At 27.7% G+C, this 27070-nt stretch overlaps 1 protein-coding gene across 1 annotated transcript; it reads right to left on the bottom strand.

The window, feature by feature from the left end:
- Positions 1 to 634: 634 nt before the first annotated feature.
- Positions 635 to 25202, bottom strand: LOC100206348 (tripartite motif-containing protein 2). Its single transcript, XM_065811049.1, has 12 exons — positions 25133 to 25202; positions 24653 to 24998; positions 6690 to 6899; positions 6487 to 6581; positions 3371 to 3765; positions 3013 to 3286; positions 2754 to 2838; positions 2615 to 2680; positions 1727 to 2476; positions 1423 to 1564; positions 1197 to 1318; positions 635 to 1074 (listed from the first exon to the last, which is right to left on the bottom strand). The coding sequence occupies exons 2-12, from the start codon at positions 24977 to 24979 to the stop codon at positions 775 to 777; spliced, it is 2766 nt and encodes a 921-aa protein (XP_065667121.1). The 5' UTR covers positions 24980 to 24998; positions 25133 to 25202; the 3' UTR covers positions 635 to 774.
- Positions 25203 to 27070: the final 1868 nt, after the last annotated feature.

The raw sequence follows: 27070 nt of genomic DNA on the forward strand, positions 1-27070 counted from the left end.
TAAGCACCAGTGACAGTGTGCTTATTTCTAAAAAAGATTGTTACATTTTTATTAGAATTAAGAAAACAATATTATTTTTACGGGGCATGGTGGTAACTCAAAACCTTTGTATATTTGTACTACAGTCAAAACAATGTTTGTACCTCTGTCAAATAAATATTTTTAGCGCTGTCAAATAAAGATTGGGCAACATCTCCATGATCCACATCTCTATGATCAAGATATTAATTAAAAAAATTCTGCTAAATTAAAAAAAACTTGTAAAAATTACACGTAATAAAACAAATGAAGACTATTTTGACTATTTAAAATGTAACAATTTATCAATTGTTTATATAGATATATTATAAATATTGATATAAATATTTTTAAAAACATAAATATAAAAGGTTAGAAAAAGCTTGTAAAGACTAAAGCATGTCATTTTATATAATGCTTTGATAAGTTTATCAATGTCAAAATGTTATAGTTACAGATCGAAATGTTATAATTACAGATCGAAATGCCATAGTTACAGATCGAAACGTTGTAACTACAGATCGAAATGTCATAGTTACAGATCGAAATGTTATAATTACAGATCAAAATGAAACTTTAAATGAAACTTTAAAAAAAAACTATTGTTGTAACATTCTTTTTGTAGTTTTTTCAAATATTGATGCAGCTTTTTATCGTAATGGTAACATTTTTAAAAGACTAATTTTCGTGTGTTTGTGTGCGTATGCGCGTGGGTGTGCAAATGTGTTTTGATTAAATCTATTTTATAAAATTTTTTTAATCAAGAAAAAATATTTGCAGTTTGTTGTTCTTTAAATCAGCGGCAGCAACACTACCGTCGGATAGAACGCAGATACCGTGAATATCATTTAAATCTCCGTCGTTTCCACCATTTGATTCAAAAGATGAGTGAACTTCAGAGTCATTCTGGATTACCTGTATTCTATGATTGTCTCTATCTGCTACAATCAGTCTACTTTTTATATCCACGGCAATACCTGTTGGATGTAAAAACTCGCCTTCTTTTTTCCCTTTTGAACCAATGCTATTCAGAAATATTCCTTCTGAGTCATATTTCTAAAATTTAATACTTTTTAAATATTTTTAAAATTTAATTTAATAAAATAAAAGTATTCATGCTTCACTAATCTTTTCAATTTTATTTTTTTTGAATTTAAAAATGTTTTTTTTTTTCTAACCTGTATTTTGTTGCTGTTCATATCCGATACATAAATATTTCCTTTTACATCAGTGGTGACGTAGCAAGGGTATTGCAACTCTCCATCGTTTTGGCCAAATTGTCCAAACCTTGACCATCGTTCTTTTTAAATAACAGTATATGTAAAATAAATTAGTTTTGTATTTAACATAACATACAGTGAGAATTTATTTTTAAAATTCAAATGTTTAAAACTAAGCAGCTACCTAATATAGGATCTAAAACAAATATGCAACAATTAGTGTAGTCAGCAATTATGATGCGCCCTGAAATGTCGACGCACAGAGTTGACGCTTTCATTTCATTGAGTATAAAACGTCTTTGAAATACGCCTTCTTTAGTAAACACCTATTGTAAAAAATTTTAATTCCTTTAAAATGTTTTGTAAAAAATATTTTATAGGAAACGTGTGTTATTATATTTATAAAAAAAGTATTTCACTCAATAAAATACAACTTTGTAAAAATTATAACATTGTATTAGAAACTAAATTTTAAACATTTTGTATACCTGTATTTTATCTTTAAGTCTTTCGCAAACTACAATCTCACTGTTTGGACCAATACCAACACCGGTTGGGTTTAAAAATTCTCCATCTTCAGAACCTTTTTTTCCAAATGTAAACAAAAAGTTTAATTCTTCATCAAAAACTTGAACGCGGTGATTATGACAGTCGGTTGCTATAACTCTTTTGCTTGCATGATCACTGGCCACACCAAATAGTCCATGAAACTCTCCATTTAGCTTTCCCCGGCTACCGGTAGAATGAATAAGTTCGCCAATTTTTTTCTTTTTTATTTGGAAGTCATCTAAAGAACTTTGCGTGATAATAATTTTGTTTGATTCATAATTGTATCTTTTCTCCTCGTTGTCGCGTGCGATTGAATTTTCAGTTATGTTATATTCCATTGCTCTTTTTTCGCTCCTAACAAAGTGTGCCTTGCCATTAGTTTGTGAGTTTTGAGGTACTGTTAATATAGCAGGATTAACAGCAGGATTAGCAGGATTAACAGTAGGATTAGCAGAATTACCGTTTAATAATTTGTTTTGATAGTTGTTTTGTAAACTCGGGAAATATGTTTCTTCGTCAATATCTGACCTATTAAAGTTTAGTGATGAGTTATTAGTTGCAGAATATTCGTGAAACGACTCTTTGTTTAATATATCCGAAGCTGGATCATTTTTGCTGACAATCTTGTTGATACTTTGAATAGAAAATGGGCTACCTGAGACGTGCTTTTTTAAAAGCTTAATTGTGAGCTAAAATAAATTGTGAACTAATATTAAAATAACACTTTTTATAAGATATTTCCTTATGAAAGCCGAAATTGTAAATTTGACGTTTAAGCTTGTTTTAAGTTAAAATTAATTGACTTTTTGTATAAAATATTTATTTACCTTATGAAGGCCAACGTTGTAAGTTCGAAACGAAAGCAAAAATGAGCTTTTTGCTTTTTCACGAAGCTGAAAATAAAGTAAACTGTTTTATTTTCAGTTAATATAATCCGTCATTTTATAGATCAATAATGTTTTTCACCTCTGGTAAAATAACGCCAAGTGGACTTTGTAATTCACATTCAATATCATCTATCTTACAAGTGGTTTCAATGTCAAACTGATTTCTAAATGAAAAGTAACTATAACTTGTTCTAATTAACTTTAAGATAATTATATAATTATTTAATTATATAATTATTTTGTTTGATTCCATGCTTATATAATACTTTTTAATTTAAAAAAAAATGACGTAATAACAATAAACCGAGATAGAATAACAATACTTTATCAAAACATACTTAATCAGTAACGTTAGTTGTACAACTTGTCCTTTGATGACCGTGGATATGTCTCCAATGACAACACACTTCAAAAGTTCCTTTTCTTCAATTGAAAAATGTCCAAAATCATTTATTGCTGAAATAATAGCGTCGATATTGGTATCGCACTGGATTTTCTCACTTACATCAGAAAGAAGCGGGTATTGAAATTTAGCTAACTCGTCAAGTTTTTTGCATATATCTGACTTTAAAGAGAGTATCTCAGGATTCGTTCCTCTATTTAAAACGTGTTCTTCACAAAAAAGTTAAAAATATCTTATTAAAATATTTCAAATAATTATAATAATTTTTCTCTCGCAGAAACTATAAAATTTACCTGTAAAACTATGTGTGCTTTCTACTCGTTTTAATTCATTGTTTAATTGCTGCAATTCTTTGTCTAAAACGTTTTTTTTCTCTCTCACGATTTCCGATAATTCTTGAAACATTTGCATTTCTTTTTCCTTAATGGCTTTAATAATCTTTGGAATGACGGCATCTATTTCCGTTAAAATACTCTCTGATCTTGACTCCAAAAGTCTCTTTACTTCATTAAGGTTGCGCGTTTTCTCTTTTAAAACAGGAAGCTTTTTTTCAACTGTTTCTTTTAATATTATAATATCTTTTTTTTGCAATTCAATTGTTTGGTCGATAATTGTGAAGTCATGTTGGTGATGCGAAGATACGATGCATTCGCGACAAATAGTCTGCTGACACGTAATACAAAAATATCTGAAATATAAGAAACAAAGAATTTCATCCAACATAATTTTGTGATTAATTTAAAAAAAAAGCGTAACACCTATAATTTACATTTTTCATGATGTTTGACTTTGATCAAATTTGATAAATTTATTATTGTATCGTTGCCCCACGCCAAATTAATCGGCATTTTAAATAAGAATACAATTCCATCTATCGTGATTTTGTAATAAATAAAAAAACAGTGAGCTAAAACATACTTTAACTATGTTACATTTTTGAACTTGACTATGTTTTTAACCGCAAAATAAAGTAGTTTTAAAACTACTCAAAATAAAGTAGTTTTAAATTTTGCGGTTAAAAACATAGTCAAGTTCAAAAATATAACATAGTTAAAGTATGTTTTAGCTCACAGTTTTTTTATTTATTACAAAATCACGGTAGATGGAATTGTATTGTTATTTAAAATGTCTTTTTAAGTGGCGTGGGGCAACGATACAATAATAATTTAAGCAAGCAATAAATGAATTGGGTAGATTATGTATAATGAATTGGAATAATTTAAAAAATAATTTTGAAAAATTAGAATATTTTAAAAAATAATTTTGCTGGATTTAAAAGTTTTGCAAATAAAATTTTATTGGGGATTACTAATTGTGATATTTGTGATCCACTTAAGTTTTTTGAGCACCCAAAATTAAAAAAAACAAAAAAAAACACCATGGTTTTAAAAAAAAAACGTAGCGAAAGTGAAAATCCCAGATCACTTGATAATTTGAGCACTTTAATTTAGCCCAAAAAAAAACATTAAGTAAAGAAGCACCCAACTAACAATAATAACTAATTTGTGGAATATAATGATTCGTTATTAACAAAACTAATCATTAAATGATCACATTTTAGGGAAGTTTATATTGAAACAGTTTTACACAAAACAAACTCGTTGTTAATTCAATTTTATCAACTCTTTTAAACAAAACAAAACAAAACAAAAAAATACAAATTTTTTGAAATTGAATTACAGAAAGATAGCGCAAAGCTCAACGATAAACTTATGATCGATAAACATGTTCAACTTAACCAATTAGGAGTCACGTATATTAGTACAAAAATGCACAGATATAACTTTGATACAACTTTTTTTTTTCTTTATTATAAATTTGCCGTTTAAAATAATTACAACTCTTGTATTGGTAAAATATACACATGGCGGGGGCATGAAGAAAACAAAATAGTCTTATCGCCAAGCTCCTAATAATCCGTAAATAATATAGCCATCAAATCTTGTCATTAAAAATGTTACCAAATATAAAAAGAAAAAAAAAATATTTATTTTTATTTTTTATTTTTTAAATAAAGATAATAAATTCTAAAATTTATTTTCAAATATAATTGAACACAAAGCAAAAATAAAAAAATAAAAAACGAAAAAAAAAGTTTAAAACTATATATGACAGTTTTTAATTATTGCGATTAAGAATTCCTAATTAGGAATTATAATGAAAAGAATTTAAAATTTTAAGTTTTTCATAAAAAGAAAATAAAAAACAAAGAATAAGTTTTTAAAGAACTAAATTTTTAAACCTTTGCAAATAAAATGAAAATATACTATACAATATTTTAAAGGCCAACAATTAAATATAGCTCTAGAAGAAGTCCTTCATGTTTTGATTAAAATTATTTTATTTAGTTTTGATTTAAAAATATTTATGTTTGCAAGCGTTTTGATGCATTTCTAATTACAATACTCCGTAGTAGGGGGCATCTAGCTGTAATAGAAAACTTAGTGGCTTCAAAGTGAGTTTTAGCTTGAATATAATTATTGTTTGCATGTCGAGTAAGATATTTTAACTGTATTTTTTAAAATAGCGTTTTAACCTTATGAAATTAGAAATCATGAATAAGAAACCAGAAACAATCGTCTTGATAAAGCTACCAAAAGTCAAATTAAGATTTACAAGATATAAAGATGTTTAATATTCTTCCCATCAATATTTGAAAAGAAGTAAACTTGGTCAAGTTTAAATGTTTATTAAAATACCATCTTGGTTAAAACTCAATTTGATTTTATAAGGTGTATTTTGTTATATATTATTATCATTCAACATAAATTATTTATTTGTTTTTCAAACAAGACAAACATCGGTAGGAGCATTATTTTGCTTTTTCTATATTTTGTATAAATAAGTTTTAATCGGTAAATAAACATGTTTTTAGGCACTGTTGCAGCGCGTTTCTTTTTATTATTGATAAGTGAGTTTGTGACTCAATTTCTAATTGTTAAATTTTATTTACCTTATCACAATAATAAAAAAAAGAAGAAAAAATAAAAGCAACCTAATTTTATTTATTTAGATTAGTAAATATTATCTAGACAGCGCGCTGTCTAAATAAGTTAACATTATTTATCTTATTAAGTATTAGCTACTTGTAACTTAAAAGGTAAAAGAGGGATCTATATAGATCTTTATATCAACGTCTAGGCCTTAGTCCTATTTTTAAACTTTATTCTTATGCTTTGGTCTTAATTTTGTCTTTTTAAAAAAAAGGATTGTCTTTGTCTTGGTCTCGATTGTTTATTTCTGTTGTTTAGCCTTGGTTTTGTATCTTGGTTATATCGCTGAATTTTGGAGTTATAGTTACCGTTTGCCTTGTTTCAGTAATTTATGATGCAATTTGTATATTATTTTGTATATAGTTATCCGTTACCTAAGAGACATTATGTTATTGCACTAAATATTAAAAACTTACGTCACTTTTTCCCCAGTATGTATGCGGCAAAATACAGGACGATGAAGCAAAGATGAAATGTTTTCTGATCGTTTAAGCTGCTCTAATGTCATGATCTAAAGTTTTATGTGCAAATTGGCAAATGCTCAATAAAATAAAAAAAATAAAAAATTACAAGATATATTGTTGGCGAGTATTTATTTAGGCGAGTATTTATTTCTTACTTGATGATCTTTGGTGACTTTCACTCTGCTGTGGGCATTATGACATGCTGCGCAAAGAAAATCCATACAGTCTAAACATCGTGAAATGGCTGGCTGTTTTTCACTGCAGCTAATACAGACTACTGGAGTTATAGAACTGTTTCGTACAGCTTCAACATCGAGTAAGTTGTTAACGACAAAATTTGCGAAAAAGTTTGGCACCTCGTCTATCTAAGATAATTGAGAGAAATAAAAAGTTTGGCCATTAAGTTCTCTTATAAGCAACAAGGTTTGAATTATTAATAATAATAATAAAAATAATAAAACCACTTTTGTAAAGGTACAAATTTGCACCTTTACGAAATGTACCTTTTGTTAAAGTACAAATTTACAATCAAGTAAATAATAGTCAAAGTATTTTATTGAATAACTATTATAATAATATAATATTAACTTAACTATTGAAAATTTTTAATTTTTAAATCATAAAAATTTAAAATTTTGATTAGGAGCCTGGTTCGAGAGTGCAGTTTATTTTAACACAAACGTATAAGATCTATTTTAGTGCTTAAAAAACAGAAAATACATTTACTTAAGAGGTAGTGCTTTTTTTGAGTATTTATAGTAAACAAGACAGTTCTCAAAAGCTTAAGCTTTTGAGAACTGTCTTGTTTACTATAATCCAAAAAACAAAGCTTAAAAAACAGTATTTAAGAACAATGCATTCATTGATATTAACGTTACAAGTTGTAACGTTGATTTCAATGAATACTTTGTTTTTTGGATTTTTTCTTTCTTTGGATCTTTCTTGGATTCTTACTTTCTTTGGACCTTTGTTCCATGGATACTTGAAGAATTGCTAACTTATTTGTAATTTACAACTAAGTTAGTAATTCTTATTAAGTATCCATAGATCTAAACATTTTAATCTACAAATTTCTCTAAAAGCTGAAGGTATGCAAACTTCTATAACTTTTTTATCAGGAATTCAGAAAAATAAATACTTCAAAGTTTTTGTTATAGTTTTGACGATTTCTGAAATCTATTTTGAAAACAACTGCTGGGAGGCTAATACTAAAATTTTGTCTTTATTCTGAATTCGCTATAAAAACTGATATGCAATGCGAGTCAAATGGTTATGGATGTCTAAGTTGTATGATTTTATTTTTAAAATCAGGATAAAATCTTGAATAAGAAGCGCAGAGAGTTTTTAAAATGGTGACGGTATCAGTTTCTATGAAACTATTACTCTAATTCCAAACCTACTGTGTTCAAAAACACTTATAATATTTTGAAACTGAGTATACTCACTGCAATTATATATATAATATATAATTATAATATATATATATATATATACATATATTTATATACATATATATATATATATATATATATATATATGATATATATATATATATATATATATATATATATATATATATATATATATATATATATATATATATATCATATATCCACCGTTACAAAATGTAGAAAAAAATTCTACCCGCTTTTCCCAAAAAAACCCTTTAGGGGGATGAAAGTACTGTACCGGATTCCAAAAATGTAAAAACTGAAATCAACGAATTACGTCCAAGAAAAAATATTGCGATTGAAATTTTATTCTATAAGCGCATGACATAGAAATGACAGCACATATTTTTTTTGCATTTTTACAGCACATTTAATTTGAAAAACTCTATAAAAATAAAGAAGTAATGCTAAATCTTCTGATTTGACTAATAACTTATTCTGAAAACGTATTAAAGTAAATGAATTCTAGTCTTCGTTGGTTTTACATGTGTTTGCTATTGTAGTCCACAATGCACGTCTTCAATTTGCTACCATAGTTACGATTACATGCGTCTCTTTTGTATCTTTTCCAGTGTTCAGCAAACGAGTGGTGAAGAGCTTCTGTTGACTGCTCACTGTAAGGTCCAAGTGCAGTGTGCTTCATTTCAATGAATTCTTTGATATGAAAGAAGACCACATGTACCTTGGGCGTCACTGAAACATTTGACAAAGCTAGATATGAGGTTCGAAATGCATCAATTTTCACTGCATAGTGTGAATCAAGCTCTTGTCCCATGCAGGCAGTCACAACTGCTCCAAATTTTCGAAGGGCAATAATGATACCAATAGCTTGGAATGCACAGTCAGTTTCTGCTAGTTTTTGAAGACGATCAATATTCTTCAAAAGCTTGTGGCATTCATTGCCAGAAAATTGACACCCATGATGGTTGAATATTTATGAGTCTTGGCCAATCATCAGCTTTGGGCCAAATGTCTCCTAAGGCCTTAACAAGTGATTAACAACCCCAAGTATCAGGTGTTGCTCCATGGGAGGTATGAGATCAAAAACAAGCTTTTGGTCAGGAAGATTAGTCAAAGGCATATGAATGACATTTTTGTAAAACTTTGCCTTTTTTAAGTCCAATCCCGCAGATTCAAAGTTTCCAAACTCTTTTTCTGTTAGAGCCAAAAGTCCTAAGCTGCCCAGGAAATGAAAGATGTTGACAAACAGCCGTACACCATGTGCAGGCGTGAGTGCGAGACTTTCAGGAAGCCACCTCTACCATTTAATTTAATGTTATGTATTTGCCAGTTAGTAAAAAAATTTTACAATCGTAATTAATAAAAGAAAATTTACATGACTGGGGCTAGAAGAAGACAAAATTAGTCTTATCATTAAGCCATCTATTCCAAGCTTGACAATGTTGTCAGAGAACGATTGTCGAGACTGTTGAACTTCATTCAAAAGTGTTTTCAAGTCATTGCAATGAACAACAGTTTTTGACTTTTTGGTGTTTGAAGCTTTTTCAGTTGACACATCAATGCCAGTTTGTGTGAAATGATCTGATAAATGTCTTTCAAAGGCATCAAACTTTGCATGAAAATTCAATAACTTTTGTTCTGCTGACTTGATTGATTGTTGATGGAAGTTTTTTAACACCAGAGTTTGACAAATTAGTATTCACCTGAACAGTGACAAGGTCTTTCACTGTCATGATTGGAGGATTGTCAAAAAGTTTTTTGACACTGGAAGATCCTAAAATACAGAACAATTAGTTGAATAGTGTAACAAAGCTTAATAAGATCTAAATTTCACTAAACCAATTTGACAATAAATTTTAAATGATGTGGGGTTCTATTATTTTTATAGTAAATTTTATATCTTATAAAATTAAAATAATACTAACAATTTACCTTTTGTGATGGGAAGAGATCTTCCACTATGTTGTGCAACTCTGATTGTTCCATGTGGAGATGCATCTTTTGAAGAAATCACTGAAATGTAATCTGTTGTGCCAATGTTTAGTCTTTTTCACAAGGACTTGCATATTTTTTATAAATGTTGCCTGATTGCACTCATGGGGAAGACCTCTGCCTACAAGAGCAAGACACTCTGAGCATCTTCTGTCAGTTTTTGCTGCTAATGATGGCATCGCATTAGTACTGAGTGGATGCTTTTCATTCAATTTTAGCCTTCCAACTTTGCAAGTAAGACACAGTTTTGTTCTCGCGTCTCTGATCTGACTTGACTTTTTTTTCTCGCGTCTCTGATCTGACTTGACATTCAAGTCAGATCAGAGACGCGAGAACAAAACTTGTCACAGTTTTGTTCTCGCGTCTCTGATCTGACTTGAATGCTCTTGTTGTTGAAGATGACAAGAGGACAGGTTGGCCAGAATCCTTTTTCCTCAGTTTCACTCTGCAATTCTCACATATTCCCTTTGGGACTCAAGTATCAAAGAAATCAATTGGTTTATCAAGTAGAGAATAAAGTTTTTCAATGATGAATGTCTATCACACTTTTGAAAGCACAAGAAGCAGACAACTTTCCTGTTGTCTTCATGTGATCTTGCAGAATTTTGGCATTTTTAAAAATGTAAGTCTTTTTAAAATTACCCAAACTAAGTTTTTGAGCACTTTAACTTGAAGTAGCACTTTTCCAGAATTTTAGTTGGAGCACATTGTATGGTTGTGCTGTTAGTATTTGAGTCAAATACGTTTATGGTTTTAGATAGATATAATAAGTGAATTCGTTTACTTAATTTTTAACAGAAAAACATGCAAACTGGTTTTCCTAATATACTGTAAAATTATTGCCTATATTTTGTTATAATCAATTTGATGCAATGCTTTGCAATCTAATTAAGTGCTGTAATTAATTTAAAATTCATCTTTTAGTTTTAATAATACTGTAAAAATGCAAAAATATAGTTCTCCGTCATTTCAGTAAGATGTGCTAATAGAGCATATTTCAATCGCAAGTTTTTTTCTCGGACGTAATTTGTTGATTTCAGTTTTTACATTTTTGGAATCAGGAATGTGTGTACTTTCATCCCTCCAAAGGGTATTTTCGGGAAAAGCGGGTTGAATTTTTTTCTAAATTTTGTAACGGTGATATCATACGGTAGTGGTGTGGTGGTAGAGCGCTTGCCTCATAAGCGAGAAGTTCTGAGTTTGATCCTCACAACGTCCCTGGTAGTACCGCGCTTAACTTGTTTCTCTGCGCAGCGGCCTTGTTAGTCGAGGTTCATATATATGTTATTCTCGTTCATATATATATATATATATATATATATATATATATATATATATATATATATATATATATATATATATATATATATATATACATATATATATATATATATATATATATATATATATATATATATATATATATATATATATATATATATATATATATATATATATATATATATATATATGTATGTATATATATATGCATATATATATAAATATATATATATATGTATGTATATATATATATGCATATATATAAGGGTTGTTAGCAAAAATGGGCACACAAATTTTTTTTATTTTATTTGCAATTTCTTATAGCGGCCAAAAGTTGCCTTTTGTAATCATGAAAGAGTTTTAAACATTCATTGCTATACTACAACGTTTTGAGGTGCCGCAAAGAGTCTGAAAAATTGAAATTTATAAAAGTTAAATAAAAATTCAAAACTTGGTTGTTTATACTTTTTTGATATTTTGTACAAATACGCACCTCCTGTGAAATAATATAATCAGTAATAATACATGTTTAATATATATAAAAAAAAACGTTTCTCACCAAAAACAGTTTTTAGGGAATATTTTTGTATTTTTCACACTTTTTACCAATACATTATACTTTGTTATCACATGTTACAGGAATTTAAATTAAATAAAACGAATCATCGTAATTAATAAATATTTTATTATCTCGTTCATGTAAACTAAAAATTCATTTTAATGAGATCCATAAATTTCAAACACTTAAAATACTTGACAAAATTAAAAAATTCCCAACATTTGTAAATATTTATTTTTCACTGTATTGGCACATTTTTTTGAATCAAATTTTGGCATATTTTTCTGAGAATTTTTTGATTTAATAAAACCTTCTCTTGAAAATGGTCCACAGACAGGCAAAGATGACTCAGTAACTAGTTTTACAACTCTTTCCACTGCTTGTGTGTGACATGGAAATCAAGGAAAATCAATTAATGGGTTCTCCACAACAGTTAACTCTGATATTTCCCTAATGAATTGATTAAGGGAATCATTGGAAATATGCTTTATCATTGGGGGCATCTGTGAGTTTAATGTCGTACCATACAATCAAATAAATGTAATCATTAGCGTCAAAGTTTATTTTTGAAATGATAAATTTTCTAATACCACTTCTACTCTCTGCTCTTGCTTTTAGAAAGCTATGCAAACCAAGCTCTCTTATGTGTTTGCGGTCATCACATAGCATTGGTTAAAAAATATTTTCCGGAATATCCAAGTATCCGTTTCTTTGAATATCTGTACTTTTTTTTTTTTTTTAGATCAGTAATTAGATAAGGTGAGTAAGAAACAAGGCTATAGAGATGTTTAGAACCATTTGAACATGAAGGTTTCAACTTAATATTAAAACAGACAGATGCATAAACTTTTACAATAAACTCATCCAGAATTTCAATATTGTTAGTAGGATTTTCAGTTGCCGCAGTTACAATCGAAGTATTCGATTTGCTAATGTCAACCATCTAGAGTTAGATAGTTTTCCAGAGGTTTTCAATGACAAATCTAAACAATAGTTTCCATTAGATACAGCTATACAAATTTCCATTAAGCACTTCTGATCTGTATTTAAATCATTTTTTTAATAATTTTCTAATAAAGGAAGATTATTTTTAATTGGTAAAGAGGGAACTACAGGCAATTTATGACAGTTTTGCAGTTTTTTAACTTAATTCTCCTGTAAACTCATTATGACCCATAGTTATCCCATCTAAAGAATAAAAAAGGTGGCATAAAAGTAGTTCGTTACCATGGAATCAGCAAACTAACCATTGCAGTGATCTTCCTATTTTGTTTTCCTGCAACGAAATCACACCATTACTGACTCCAGCATTTACAACGATCCCATCACACCCTATCGCGGTCAAAGCGACAAGTTATTCTTCGTGATCTTGTAAAAATCAATTATGCTCTCTGCAATTTGTTTACCAGTACCAGATAATGGTGTTAGGTGGCCTAAAAACTTTGAGTTTGGTTCTTATATTAGCAAAATGTGCTCTTCTGTAGTAATAATTTTGTAAAACTTAGTTCCTTTCTAATTTCAGTAATTAGATCATGACTGTCTTGAATGAATTTTTTCCCGGTTCTTTGACTTTGCTTGTCTATTTTATTGTCTATTGTTTGCTTGTCTATTCTATTGTCTATTGTTTGCTTGTCTATTCTATTGTCTATTGTTTGCTTGTCTATTCTATTGTCTTTTGTTTGCTTGTCTATTCTATTGTCTATTGTTTGCTTTTTTATTCGGTCAATTACTTTACTTTTGTTATTTTTATTTATTAAACCCAAATCCTGCAACGCAGCGCATGCAATTGCTACAGCAGCTCTATCGGATACTCCTGTGCGATCACAGACGGAGGCAACTGATGGCAGTTTAATGCACATTTGAGTAATTTTTTTATCTTCTTATAATGCTGAAGAACCTGCTAAATTTCTCTCTTTTTGTCCTTTTTCCCTAGCAGTGAAGTTTTCTTTTACTTTCTCTTGTTCTTTGATGCTATCTTCACTATCAGCAAACGTTGATAACATTGTGATATTTATTGAATTTTTTTGAATAAATCTAAATTTTCTATGAGTTTCTTAATGTTTTCTGGCATCTTTCAATAACAAAGCGTTTGTTGTAGCTCTATTAACGTTACTCATAACCATTTTTCTGGACGAATGTTGATCATTTAAAAACTCTAAAAAAGTGACTTTCCTTTCTTTTGTAAAACTACATTGTTGAAAGTATAAACATTTACAGGCAGCAATATCAAATACGCATTTAGCATATTTTTTAAATGTAACAAGGTTGGAGGTATGTTTTTCCGATCCTTTTCTGCTCATAGATCTTAACGAAATTCTATACTTGTCATGATCACTTTTATCATTAGTAATATTTGGGTATTAGAAATATATTTTCCATTTTCTGAGCCAAAATATCAGATACTTTACTTACAGTTGGCTCCTTTGATAATGTATCTGGTTTGAGGTTATGCCTTATAAGAAAATAGTATTTCATCACAACTTTATATGTTAGCAACACTACTGCACTTAAATCATTAAAACTTCCAGATAAAGGGCAATCGACCATTTGTCTAGTCAAAGCTACATAAACTTAAACGATATCTATATCACTTAAGTTGACTCTGAGTTCAGTAAACAGCATTCTAGGACTGATTCGTGTCCTGACATGAAATCTACCTCTGCTTCCCTCTAACCTCACCATTAAACTCCCCTCCCGCCACGTTTATATATATATATAATATATATATATATATATATATATATATATATATATATATATATATATATATATGTATATATATATAAATATATAAATATATATATATAAATATATATATATATATATATATATATATACGTATATATTTATATATATATATATTTATATATATATATTTATATTTATATATATATATAAATATATATATATATATATATATATATATATATATATATATTTATATATATATATATATATATATATATATATATATATATATATATATATATATATATATATATATATATATATATATATATATAGAAGTATGGTATGTATGTATATATAAAAAAATATATATATATAATATATATATATATATATATATATATATATATATATTATATATATATATATATACATATATATACATGTATGGTATGTATGTATATATAAAAAAAATATATATATATATAATATATATATATATATATATATATATATATATATATATATATATATATTATAGTTAACGCACCGATTCTACGCTACATTATCATAAAAAAAATTGAACTCACCAGAACATAAAGAAGTCATTAAAAAATTGTATTGAACTCGTTTGTATGTAAGATGATTTTTTTTTTTAATTAACTTGTATTTTTCTTTTATGTCTCTTTGTTTTGTAGTTTATTTCGAGCCACTTTTAAGCTTAAAAAATCGTTCAAAAATTTAATATTTAAAGTTATAATATTAGATAAAATATATGTATCAGTTTGCATGAGAGCGATTGCGGGATTTTTTCTAAAATCGTTTGTACTCGTATTATTTAAAGCAATTTAAACGTTACTTATTATTTTCTTAGTTTCTAACAAGATTAAAAAGAGGTTTATCATAATTTTAGTTAAATTACATTACAACGTTTTCAATTATTTACTTCAGTGATGTCTCTACGAAACGGAAATTGACTGGTGCAGAAGGATAACGTCTTAAGCGACCATAGGAAATATTAGGAGTAGATTCAAATTGCACTATTACTTATTTCTATACAAAAATTGTTGTCTCATCAACTTTTCTCAGCACTACCTCTACTCTTAAAAATATATCTTTTGCTAGTACCGCAACTACCGCTACTACTGCATTTTTATTAGATACTATTGTAAGAGATGTACTTTCTAATAAAAATGATCAACTTAAGATCAATTTGTAGTGGTTTTGACTGAATTTTAACAAACTGCTAATCCTGTCACAAATGCTACTATTTTTTTTTCTGTTATTATCATTTAGGTGCCCCAAGAAGTCCTTACGGTCTTATCACAGAGCACCGCGGATGAGCGGTTCACGCCTCCTTCTTAACCAATGCAGCAAAACTTGCCCAGAGGTGGGGTTTGAACCATGGATCCCTTTACTATATCTTCTTCTGTTGGCTCTGTATCTAATGTTACTTTGGCAACATCTTAAAGGTCTCATGCTATATAAAACTTGTTTTTCAAAACCAAACCTTGTTTACCGTTTCTAATTTTTTTAAACTTTCCGCATCACATGTGCATTTGAAAATATTTATTTGAAGACTGTATTTTACTTCATACCGTAAAAAATATTAATTAATAAATTACAACAAAAACCATTCGTGAAATTACAAAAAATTATGTGAAAAATTGTAATTGGTACTGCAATTTACCGTAATTATAATATTTAAGCGATTTGCATCCCGTGTACAACGTACCCGTACATGGGGATATAGATACACAGATCTTAAATAAACCTATGAATTAAGATTAAATAATTAATACTTAATAATTTAATACTAAAACAATTTTCATTAAGCATCAAAGTTAGATCAACTACACATTCGGACAAAAATTGGTATCAAGGATCAGCTCCACGGAATTACGTTTTTATATATATTTTTTTATCGCCATCATTGTGGATAACTTTTTTTATTTTGCTTTTAAATAAGCTTTTTTTGTAGTAAAAATAGGTTAAACAGTATAGTTGCTTGTTGAATTTTTACTTGAGCATTTTTATTTAAATATTTTTCTAACAACTGTAGACAGAAAATCTTTTTTCTATATTCAAATGTTTCTACATCAAAATATTGTTTATAACATTTAAATATATAAGATAGCTTTTCCTAAAATAATCTCCTTAAATGATAATTATTACAAAACATTTTCATTACTTCATTACTTTCACAATGGTAGCATTTCTAACACATCTTTAATGAAGAGTTGGAGCACTTTTTATGTCTTTCAGCAAAGTAAATCCTAAAACTTTTTAATAAAACAGTAAGTTTTTCCGGTTCCACCCATCTAACCCAAAGTGAAAACTGTTCCTCATTAGATATAACTGTATAATCAGCCATCAGAGTATAAAACTTACTTTTAAAGATTTTAACACATCTTACTGTAATGTAGAAGTGTATTTCTTATAAATTTTTAGCTGGAATGAAATTTGATTTTTCAATAACTCTCAGCTTTTTTTCCACATAGTAGGAGTAGTTGTGTTAAGTAAGCATTGCTTAATTCACCTTGAATTCAAATTTTTATAATATGCGAACCTTACTTTTCTCCTCGAATTATTATTTTCATCCTTGCCCGTAGAATTCTATGACTTCATAGGATATGACAAATTAATGCGCTGGCGAGGTTTACCTCAGTCGCACTTAAGAAAATGATGCGCACGGAAGTCGACATTTTAAGTGCAAACACCAAGATATTCAACGAAAGACTAGAAAAAGTTGAACAAAAAGTTAATGATAATTTTAACGAAGTAAAGTTATTAGTTAATGATGTAGAAGATGTTAAGGTGAGCTTAAATTTCCACGAGAAGCCGTTCGATAAAAAAAATTGCCAGTATCAACGAACGAGAAAACGAAAAATCAAGAAAAGAAACACCATTTAGTGAAAATATCAAGGAAAAACAAAGAATATCTGAAGATAGATCCAGAAGAAAAAAATCTGAGAATTGATTGGTTGTTGAAAACTGAAAAAGAAAGCTGGAATGAAACAGAAGAAAAAATACAATCGCTTTTTGCAAATAAATTAGGGTTAACTGGAATAGATGTAGAGCGGGCTCATCGAACAGGATTAAAAAGAAATGGACGCTCCAGAACAATTGTTATTAATTTGTTGAGGTATAAATACAAGATAAAAATTCTGAAAGAATCATATAAGCCTAAAGAAACTAACTTGTATGTGAACGAAGACTTTTCCCGTGAAACTGTGGATATAAGAAAAAAGTTATTGGCGGCAGTAAAGAAAAGACGATCCAATGGTGAAAATGTTTATCTTAGGTATGATAAAGTTATTACTTCAAAAAACTCTTTATTTAAATTTAGTAATAATAAATCAAATCAAAATTAAAAAGTTAATTATATTTTAAATGAATATTTAAAGGTAACATATATATATATATATATATATATTTTTAAATGGCGGAAAATAATATTTTGAATGTTTGTGATATATCTGCCAGAGAAAACACGATCCTTTTAACAAATGACTTTGACCCTGGCGTGAATTATTTTAATAACTTTTCAATAGATACTATTAATTTAATATAATATTTTTAATAGTTTATTTTTATATAAATGATGCCTCAAGTTATTTAAACTCTTCATTACCCAATTTTTGATTATTAAATTTGAAAATCAGGAGTATGAATAAAAATTTTGAATCCCTAAAAATAACTTTAAAAAACTTAAACTACAATTTTAGTGTAATCTGTCTAACAGAAACTTGGTGTCAAAATGGCGATAAGTTAAATTCTAATTTTTTTCTACCAGGTTATAATTCAATACACCAATCCAGGAAAAACGGCATTGGTGGGGGTATATGTATTTTTATTCTTAATTCTTTTACTTTTAGAAAATTACTAAACCTCAGTGTCAATGACGCAAATTGTGAGTCGTTAAAAATTGAAATTCTTAATCAAAAAACCAAATATATTTTTATAACTTCTCTTTACAGACCACCTAATGGTAATTTTGAAGACCAGACCACCTAATTGTAATTTTGATGCGTTTGAAAGACACTTAAAAAATATATTGCCAAAAGTGATTAAAAAACATATTTACTTAATTGGTGATTTTAACATAGATATTCAAAAATGAATAATGATTCCTACGCTAAACGGTTTGTAAATACTCTAATTCAGAACAGTTTAATACCTGTAATTAACAAACCAACGCGCGTAACACGCAATACTTCTTCAATTATTGATAACATTATCACTAATACTGCCATGACTTGCCATATCAAAAGTGGAATATTAAAAAATTGATATCAGCGATCATTTTCCAAATTTTCTTATAAATTACTCTTTAATTGCTGAATCTAAAAATTTATTCGCAACATATCTAAGACAAATAAACAACTAATCTATTATAAAATTTCGAGAATTATTAACAGAAATTGTTTGGAATCTTTTAACTGAGTGCAATGATGCTAATGATGCATACAACTTATTTTTACGGTTGTTTTCTAAACAATACGAAAGATCCTTTCCAAAAATTAAAAAAACAACTAATTCCAAAAACTTTAATAATCCGTGGATGACAAATGGTCTTAGAAAATCATCCAGAAAAAAACAAAGGTTGTATGAAAACTTTTTAAAAAATAAAACTTATAACAATGAAATTATATACAAAAAGTACAAAAATTGTTTCGAAAGAATAAAAAAGCAAATAAAAAAAAATTACTATTCTAACCTCTTAGAACATTTAATTGGAAATAGTAAAAAGACATGGGAAGTAATTGAAGAAGTTACAGGGAAAACAATTACAAAAAACACCACTATTCCAAACAGATTAAAGCTAACCTTGAACAAACAAATATTTGCTAAGAAAGAAGTAGCTGAAAACTTCAACAAATTTTTTATAAACAAAGGAAAAAAATTAGCAGCAGATATAACTCCTGGAAATAAAACATTCCAATCCTATTTAAAAAAAACACACTATGTAATGGATGAGTACTGTCTCTAAATGAACTTCAGGCATCCTTTAATGCGCTTAAAATAAATAAAAGTGCCGGGTTTGATGATATTAATGTTAATGTTCTAAAAGCTGTTTTGATGTTATTAAATTACCTCTTTTGTTTATTTTCAATCTTTCAATAACAACTGGTATTTTTCCTTGTCAATTAAAAATAGAAAGAGTAGTCTCTGTATACAAAAATGCCGACAATTCTATACCATCTAACTACAGACCTATATCTATCCTTTCTTGTTTTTCAAAGTTGCTTGAGCATATTATGTATAACAGATTGTATAGTTATCTTGAAAAACATAATATCTTATACAGCAAACAGTTTGGTTTCCGAAAAGGGTATTCAACACATCATGCAGTAACTGATTTAGCCAGCCAAATTCTGGATGGGTTTGCTAAAAAAAGTTATACTCTCGGCTTGTTCATCGACTTGTCAAAAGCCTTTGACACTGTTGATCATAAAATTCTCTTGTACAAACTAGAAACATATGGAGTAATAAATAGCAACTTAAAATGGCTGCAAAGTTACCTTAAAAATAGAAAACAAGGAGAATCTTATGATTCAACGTGTACAAAGTTAGAAATAATAAGCTGCGGAGTTCCTCAAGGCTCTATTCTTTGACCCTTACTATTTCTGGTTTACGTAAATGATATTTACCTATCTTCAAACATGCTTAATTTTGTTCTTTTTGCTGATGACACTATTCTTTTTTATACCCATTCTAATATAAAAACAATTTTCTTTACAGTAAATCGTGAGCTGGAAAACCTAAATGACTGATTTAAATCAAACAAACTCATTTGAATATCAGTAAAACTAAGTACATTTTATTTCATCATTAATCTAAATCCGACAACTTGCCTTTGCAACTTCATCAGCTAATAATAAATAACAATATAGTAAATAGAGTTTCATCACTTAAAATTTTAGGAATAATATTTGATGAGCATCTTAATTGGAAAAATCATATTATGCTAGTTGAAAACAAAATTTCTAAAACTATAGGCCTACTAAGTAAAAAATGTTTAATAGATTTATACAACTGTTTTATCCATAGCTACATAAGCTATTGTAATATTACTTGGACAAGTACTTGCCGTTCAGCATTAAAAAATATATATATTAAGCAAAAACAAGCCAGTAGAATTATATGTAGTGTGCATAAATACGCCCACTCCAAGCCGTTACACCGGGAAATAAAAGCTCTTAATGTCTATGAGTTAAACGGGTTCCAAAACTTGTTATTCATCTTTAAATATCAAAATGACATGCTTCCAAAATCCTTTAATAACCGACTTCTAAAAATTAATTATAAATACTTAACGAGTTGCTCTATCCACAATTTTAATTTACCTAAGTCAATTCTTAAAACATCTGATAGCTCAATTTCATACAGAGGGCTTCTTCTGTGGAACATAGTTCTTAATGAAAATATGAAAAGTATAACTTCAATGAGTTCTTTTAAAAATATAGTTTAACAGTATTTGCTTGAATTAACAGACACAAACATATTTTTGAATTTTCAAATGGAAAAAAAAATCTTGTAATATTTCTTACTGTATGTATTTGTTTAAATTTTGCAATTTATCGCATTCTTGTTGAAATTATGTTTTAATTTGTTTTATATAACAAGTATTTGTAAATTTATATAATGAAAACTTTGTAAAAAATATTTTACGCTTACTATTGGGGCTTGGTGACAAGACTTCTGTCTTCTACTTGCTCCTGTCGTTAAAATTTTTTTATTTTATTTAAATTTTATTGATAAAATTTGTGCAACAAGATCGTTGTAAAATGTTTATAAATGACGAAATAAATGTTTCTATTGTAACTTATTTGTATATTTATTTGTATTTTTGTTAAATAAACGTTTTAGTACGTGATAAGGTCTTAAATGTTAGTATTTAATTACGTCTATTGTCTGGACAGTCATTTAAATAGACGGTATTTTGTAAGGTTGGAAAGTCAGATGAGAAAACTTTGTATTCCTCGCTTATATTTTTTTCTTCACTTTTCTTTGATCTTAAAAAAAACCAATGAAATATCGGACAATTTTAAAAGGTTTGTATTTATTGCTTAGTTATTTGAGAAAACTAAACACAGTTTAAGTCAAAATTTTATACTTCGCTGTTGTCATAAAAAAATGGTTTTATATTTATTTTCCAATAACTTTGTAGCTTTTTATATTCGAGTGTTTTGTAGCTTTGTAGATTCCATTGTTTCTCTGATAATTTAGAATTTGTAGCTCACGAGTGTATCAGGGTGTCAAAAACAACAAAGAATAATTCTTCTTTATGAAAAATTTGATGTTTGAGTTACCTTCTGTTGTCTATGTACAAAAAAAAGTTATTGTCGTCTACCGGCTGTTTTTAAAAAACAATTGCAGTAGTCTATCGGCTATTCATAAGTAACTGTCTCTACAGCTTTGTATAAAACCATTAATATTGATAAAGATTCTAAACTTTGATTTAATGTCATTAAAAATATTTGAAAGTCTCTTTACTAAACTTAAAGTTCAGTAGTTGAATTCTTTATCAATTGAAAATAACCATAAAATTGACGTAACCTAATAATATATAAAGTTGGATATTTTATTTAATTACTGAACAGCGCAAAAAGCGCTATTAAGTATTCATACAAATACACAAAACAGTTAAATTAACAACAAAATGTTCTGTTCTCTTACTTGCCTTACAGAGACTGTACGCAAATTAGCAGAGCAGGTTTTGGACTAGAACACCAATCAGATTTGATGAACAATTACTGGAGACTATTTTACTGATAAAGGTTATTAATTTTAATTAGCTACAACTTCTAAACGCTAAAACAGTTTCTAAAGAATTCTTAAATTTATTGTTAAATTTAATTGAAGACAATACAAAAGTATTTCTTAAAATTTATTCTACCACAAGTAAGCATAGGGTGTCTAAATTTTTGGCGTTTATTTGTCCACTGTTATGTGGCTCGTTAAATATTTTAACGCGCCGCATTCTGCACTCTTACAAAAGGAAAATCACGAAACCTTATATTTGTTAACATTGTTAACGCCTCTACGTGTGTAAAAATTTTTTTTAGAAGGCAAAGGAAAGCATTTTTAAAATTGATCAGAATCAAAAAATAGATAAAATAATTTTTATCTATTCCTTTATTCGGGAATAGTTTACTTTACACTTTAAATAAAAATTTACAAACTAATTTTTGTCCGATCCAACTTCTTTTATTATATTCTCTTTTTATTTTTTAGTGTTCCTTTAACAAGCTTTTAACATAACTCAAAACCATATATCAAGTATACATTCACCACTGTACCACAAGCAGAAAATTTTTATTATAGTGTTTTTTTAACTAATTTTTAACATAGCTCAAAACTATATCGTCAGGGATAGTACAAAATCGCGGAACTAGCATTGGATAATATTAACGTATCCGCATTACAGATTTTTTACTGGAGAACGTTAAAACTTTATATTTTTTTTATTTCAACAGATTTTGGGGTCATTTTAGTATAAAGAATATTACTCATGTTTTTTGTAATGTCTGCATTATTAATATCCAATTACATTAGCCAGTGCTAGTTACGCGGTTACTATCCCCGACGATATATCAAGAGCACATTCACCACTATACCACAAACAATATTTTTCAACTTTTTAATATAAAAAAGCATAATAACACTTTACATCTTCAAGTTTCTTAAGCACTAATCTAAGATTTGGACATTTTTCATGAAAATAATTGGCAATGGGTATTATAAATTGTTTTGAAACTACGCTATACTTTTAGTATTAATAAATACCAGTTTTTTTTTGTTTCAAAAACATTCATAACAATTTTAAGACAGCCTTCCCCACTCTTTAAAAAACCTCTAACAAAACCTACACATGGTTTATATCTAATTCTTTAGTAGTAAGCATTAACAAATTGGAGGGATTTTAATAAATACTAAATCTTTAAATTTTTAACTTCATTCTTAAAAAAAACAAGTTTAACTCATTATTTATATAGTTGTTCTTTAAAATTATTTAACTTTAAAAATATATAAATATTTTTTCTATTTAATCCTATTCTAATTAAAAAAGATTTATTTTTTTTTATCGCTGAAACTTTATTCCATGATTGTTTAAAGAGCCGTTTACTACTTTTATTACACATATTGATATCTATACCTTAATCTGGTATGTTTTTTAACTTTCAACTATAAAAACGGCATGCAAATCTATTGGTGTTTTTATTTGTTTTAAAATATTTTTCTTTGGTGGGGACACAATTTTCACTCCCAACTACAACACTGATTTATCTTGTAATCTATATTTTAAAATATATATTTTATATTAATTTATTTGTTTTAATAAAGATATAAAAATGTATAGGGTTTAAACATTGTTAGAATGTGTGCAAGCATTACCTCCACAATACTTCTCTTATTGTAGATAATTTAAGAAAAACAACAAAAACGCCAAAGAAAAAAATGTTTAGAAAGAGAAGACGGTTGTAACTTTAACTCTGGCTCGTAGATTATACTAAAGTCAAAAAAATCATACTACAATTTTATTTATAAACATTTTAAAACGTTTAAGGTAAGTTGAGCGAGGGTGGTGGTGCGTGCCTCAATTCCTGAGTCAATGAGTTCACAACTGATACACTTTATAATCTAGTAAATTATAGATTTTTTTTTTAATAATAGTATTTCATTTTAACAAAGACACAAATACTTATAAAGTTGAATTTTTTGGATTATGCGATGTGTGTTACAATTGCCAACACATCCGCCGCGACGATTATAATAACATTTTCAACTTTAAAACTATAAGATGATTCACCTTTAAAGTTATAATATTTTTATCATAGTCGTCACATAGAGGGAGAAAATATCTTTTATTTGGGTAATAATTTCTGTTAGCGACTTATACCTGGCGCTTTTTTCTAGTAAACAAAAATTAAAATAGTGTTGTCACTATTTTAATTTTCGCTTAACTGCAACAATCCCTATAACAATCAATCTTAACTGCAACAATCCCTATAACAATCAATCTTAACTGCAACAATCCTAATTACAATCGATCTTAACTGCAACAATCCTAATTACAATCAATCTTAACCAGAATATTATTATATTTTGTGCTCATGAGACTTTTCAGAAATATAATGTATAATTATTTCCAATGTTAAAAAGTGTATATCAAACTTACTTTTAAAGGTGTTTCTTTTCTACAAAGGTGACAAGTCAAGGTTGTTGATCGTGGATTTATAGTATACTCAATACATCTTCTACAAAATGAATGTAAACATGGTAAAATTCTAGGGTCATTAAATATTTCTCCACACAATGAGCAAGTTATATCTTCTTCGGGTATGTTCTGAATGCGGAGTTTGTCAGAACTTTCTTTCCGCGTTGTGTTTGCTTGATCGACGTGAAATTCGCTAGAGACCCCCAGGCTTTGTTTGTGTTGATCAGCTACTTGTGTTGTTTGGCTGCGTATGACATTGGGAACATTTCTGAACCAATCCATATGCATGAATTTGTTCAAAGTGTAACTAAACCAATATAAAAAGTATTCAATGTTGCATTAAAAAAACTTAGAATTCAATATATTTATTTAACGCATCTTCTAGTTAATATATAGTTCTAGTAATTACGTCTATAGTTTTTCAGATTCAAACAATACAACCTTTAGATCAAATAAACGACCTAAAGTTTAGACTGCTTTAGATTCTTATTTAAAAGTATTTTTAAATTATTTATGGGTGAATTACACATTGTTATTATTTTTTTAATCTATATATATTTGTGTTTAACCATCTGCTTTTTCTTTGACTTAAAAAAACTATTTGTTGTTAATTATGCAAAGAAAAGTCTGGCAGAAAGAAGTTTTCGTTGTTAATTATGCAAGAATGTTGATTAACTTTGCGTCTTTGTTAAAATTTCAAAGCCATTTATATATTTTTTTCTTTTCTATTTTATTACTTGCAATATGAAAGTTAGGCCGCATAAAAAAATAACGATGAATATAGCGTGCCTTAAAACTAAAAACTAAAAAAAATATATTTTTTTAAATTTAACAAAGATCTCATTTTTGCGCTAAATTTAAAAAAAATGTATATAAGATTAATATCAACAATGATCACAACATAAATTATAAATAATAATTAGTATAATTTATTAAGAAATATTTACTTTAATAATTACTTCATATAGACGCAATATTTTAATAATAAATTTTAATAATAAATTATATATTTTAATTTTAAATTTTAAATATTACTTTACACAGACGTTATAACGACCGTAACAAGCCTTTTTTAGTAATATAAAATTTCTATGCGTAAAATAAACTCTAACTTGCTGCACTCCAATTCTATGATTATATTATAATTTTTATTTAACTATACTACATTTTATAATAAAGTTATTTATAATAAAATCTTAAACAAAGTTGTTTTTCAATAATTGAGGAACAACAGGAAGAGAGAGAGAGAGAGAGAGAGAGAGAGAGAGAGAGAGAGAGAGAGAGAGAGAGAGAGAGAGAGAGAGAGAGAGAGAGTTTCTCAATAAGTGAGAAACAACTTTATTTAAGATTTTATTACAAATGCAGAATTTTGAAACAATCAAAATAAATTTCTAACTAATTTATATTTAAACCAAATATAAGTGGGTTGGTAGCTGGTGAATCTGAAGCCCCCCTGAAACCTGTATTTAAAAATGTATTAAATTATTTTCCACTAGTCATTATTAAAAAAAAAGGCTCCCTAAATTTCAGAAAGGGCCCCTAAATTTAAAATGGTCCCCTAAATTCCCTGCCTCTACCCCAATTAGGGGTAAAAAGTAGCCTAGCCCCAGCTCTGTTCATTGATTTAGTTTGCTTTATGCCCATATTTGTTAAAACTTTAAGTTTTCCACTTCATTATAAAACTATAAACAGATTTTAAAAAAAGGACTTAAAAATTGATTATTAGTATGGAACAATTTAAGCAGCAATGGTCGTTAGAATATATATATATATATATATATATATATATATATATATATATATATATATATATATATATATATATATATATATATATATATATATATATATATATATATATATATATATATATATATATATATATATATATATATATATATATATATATATGTATATATATATATATTATATTTAATTTAGCAATTGATTGCATATATGGTTTTTATGAGAGGCCAATAGTGAAAGATAATTCAAGAAGGCGTAAAGTAGAGTATTCAATGAGAGGGTAGCCATTCATCAATATAGGAATGTTGAAAGTATTGCAATTGTTGTTTGCAGTAAATAACTGAGTTTTGTTGAAGTCAAAATTTGCGAACCACTCCGAGCCCAAAACTGTTACAGAAGTGAGATCAGATGCAAAATCTAAGCAATCAAAAAGAGAAACATTAATGTCAAGGCAGGAGTATGAAGTTGAGTCATCAGCAAATAGAAAATAGTTATATGTAAGGTTGTCAGGAAGATTAATAATGTAGATAAAAACAAAACAGGACTATAAATAGAAAATTGAAGTAACACCAGAAGTTACTCGAAATGAAAAAGATTGTTGACGTTTGAGGATGAATTTAATAAAGCTGTTAG

Source organism: Hydra vulgaris, chromosome 11 (genome assembly GCF_038396675.1).
Source record: "Hydra vulgaris chromosome 11, alternate assembly HydraT2T_AEP".
Taxonomy (NCBI): Eukaryota; Metazoa; Cnidaria; class Hydrozoa; order Anthoathecata; family Hydridae; genus Hydra; species Hydra vulgaris.

Excerpts from the sequence above, each read along its gene's own strand:
- LOC100206348 (XM_065811049.1), bottom strand. The coding sequence starts at position 24,979 with ATGCATATGGATTGGTTCAGAAATGTTCCCAATGTCATACGCAGCCAA. Across the intron at positions 2,477-2,614 it reads ACAACGTTGGCCTTCATAAG|CTCACAATTAAGCTTTTAAA; the intron begins GTAAATAAATAT and ends AATTTATTTTAG. Across the intron at positions 1,565-1,726 it reads GACTTAAAGATAAAATACAG|GTGTTTACTAAAGAAGGCGT; the intron begins GTATACAAAATG and ends TTTTTACAATAG.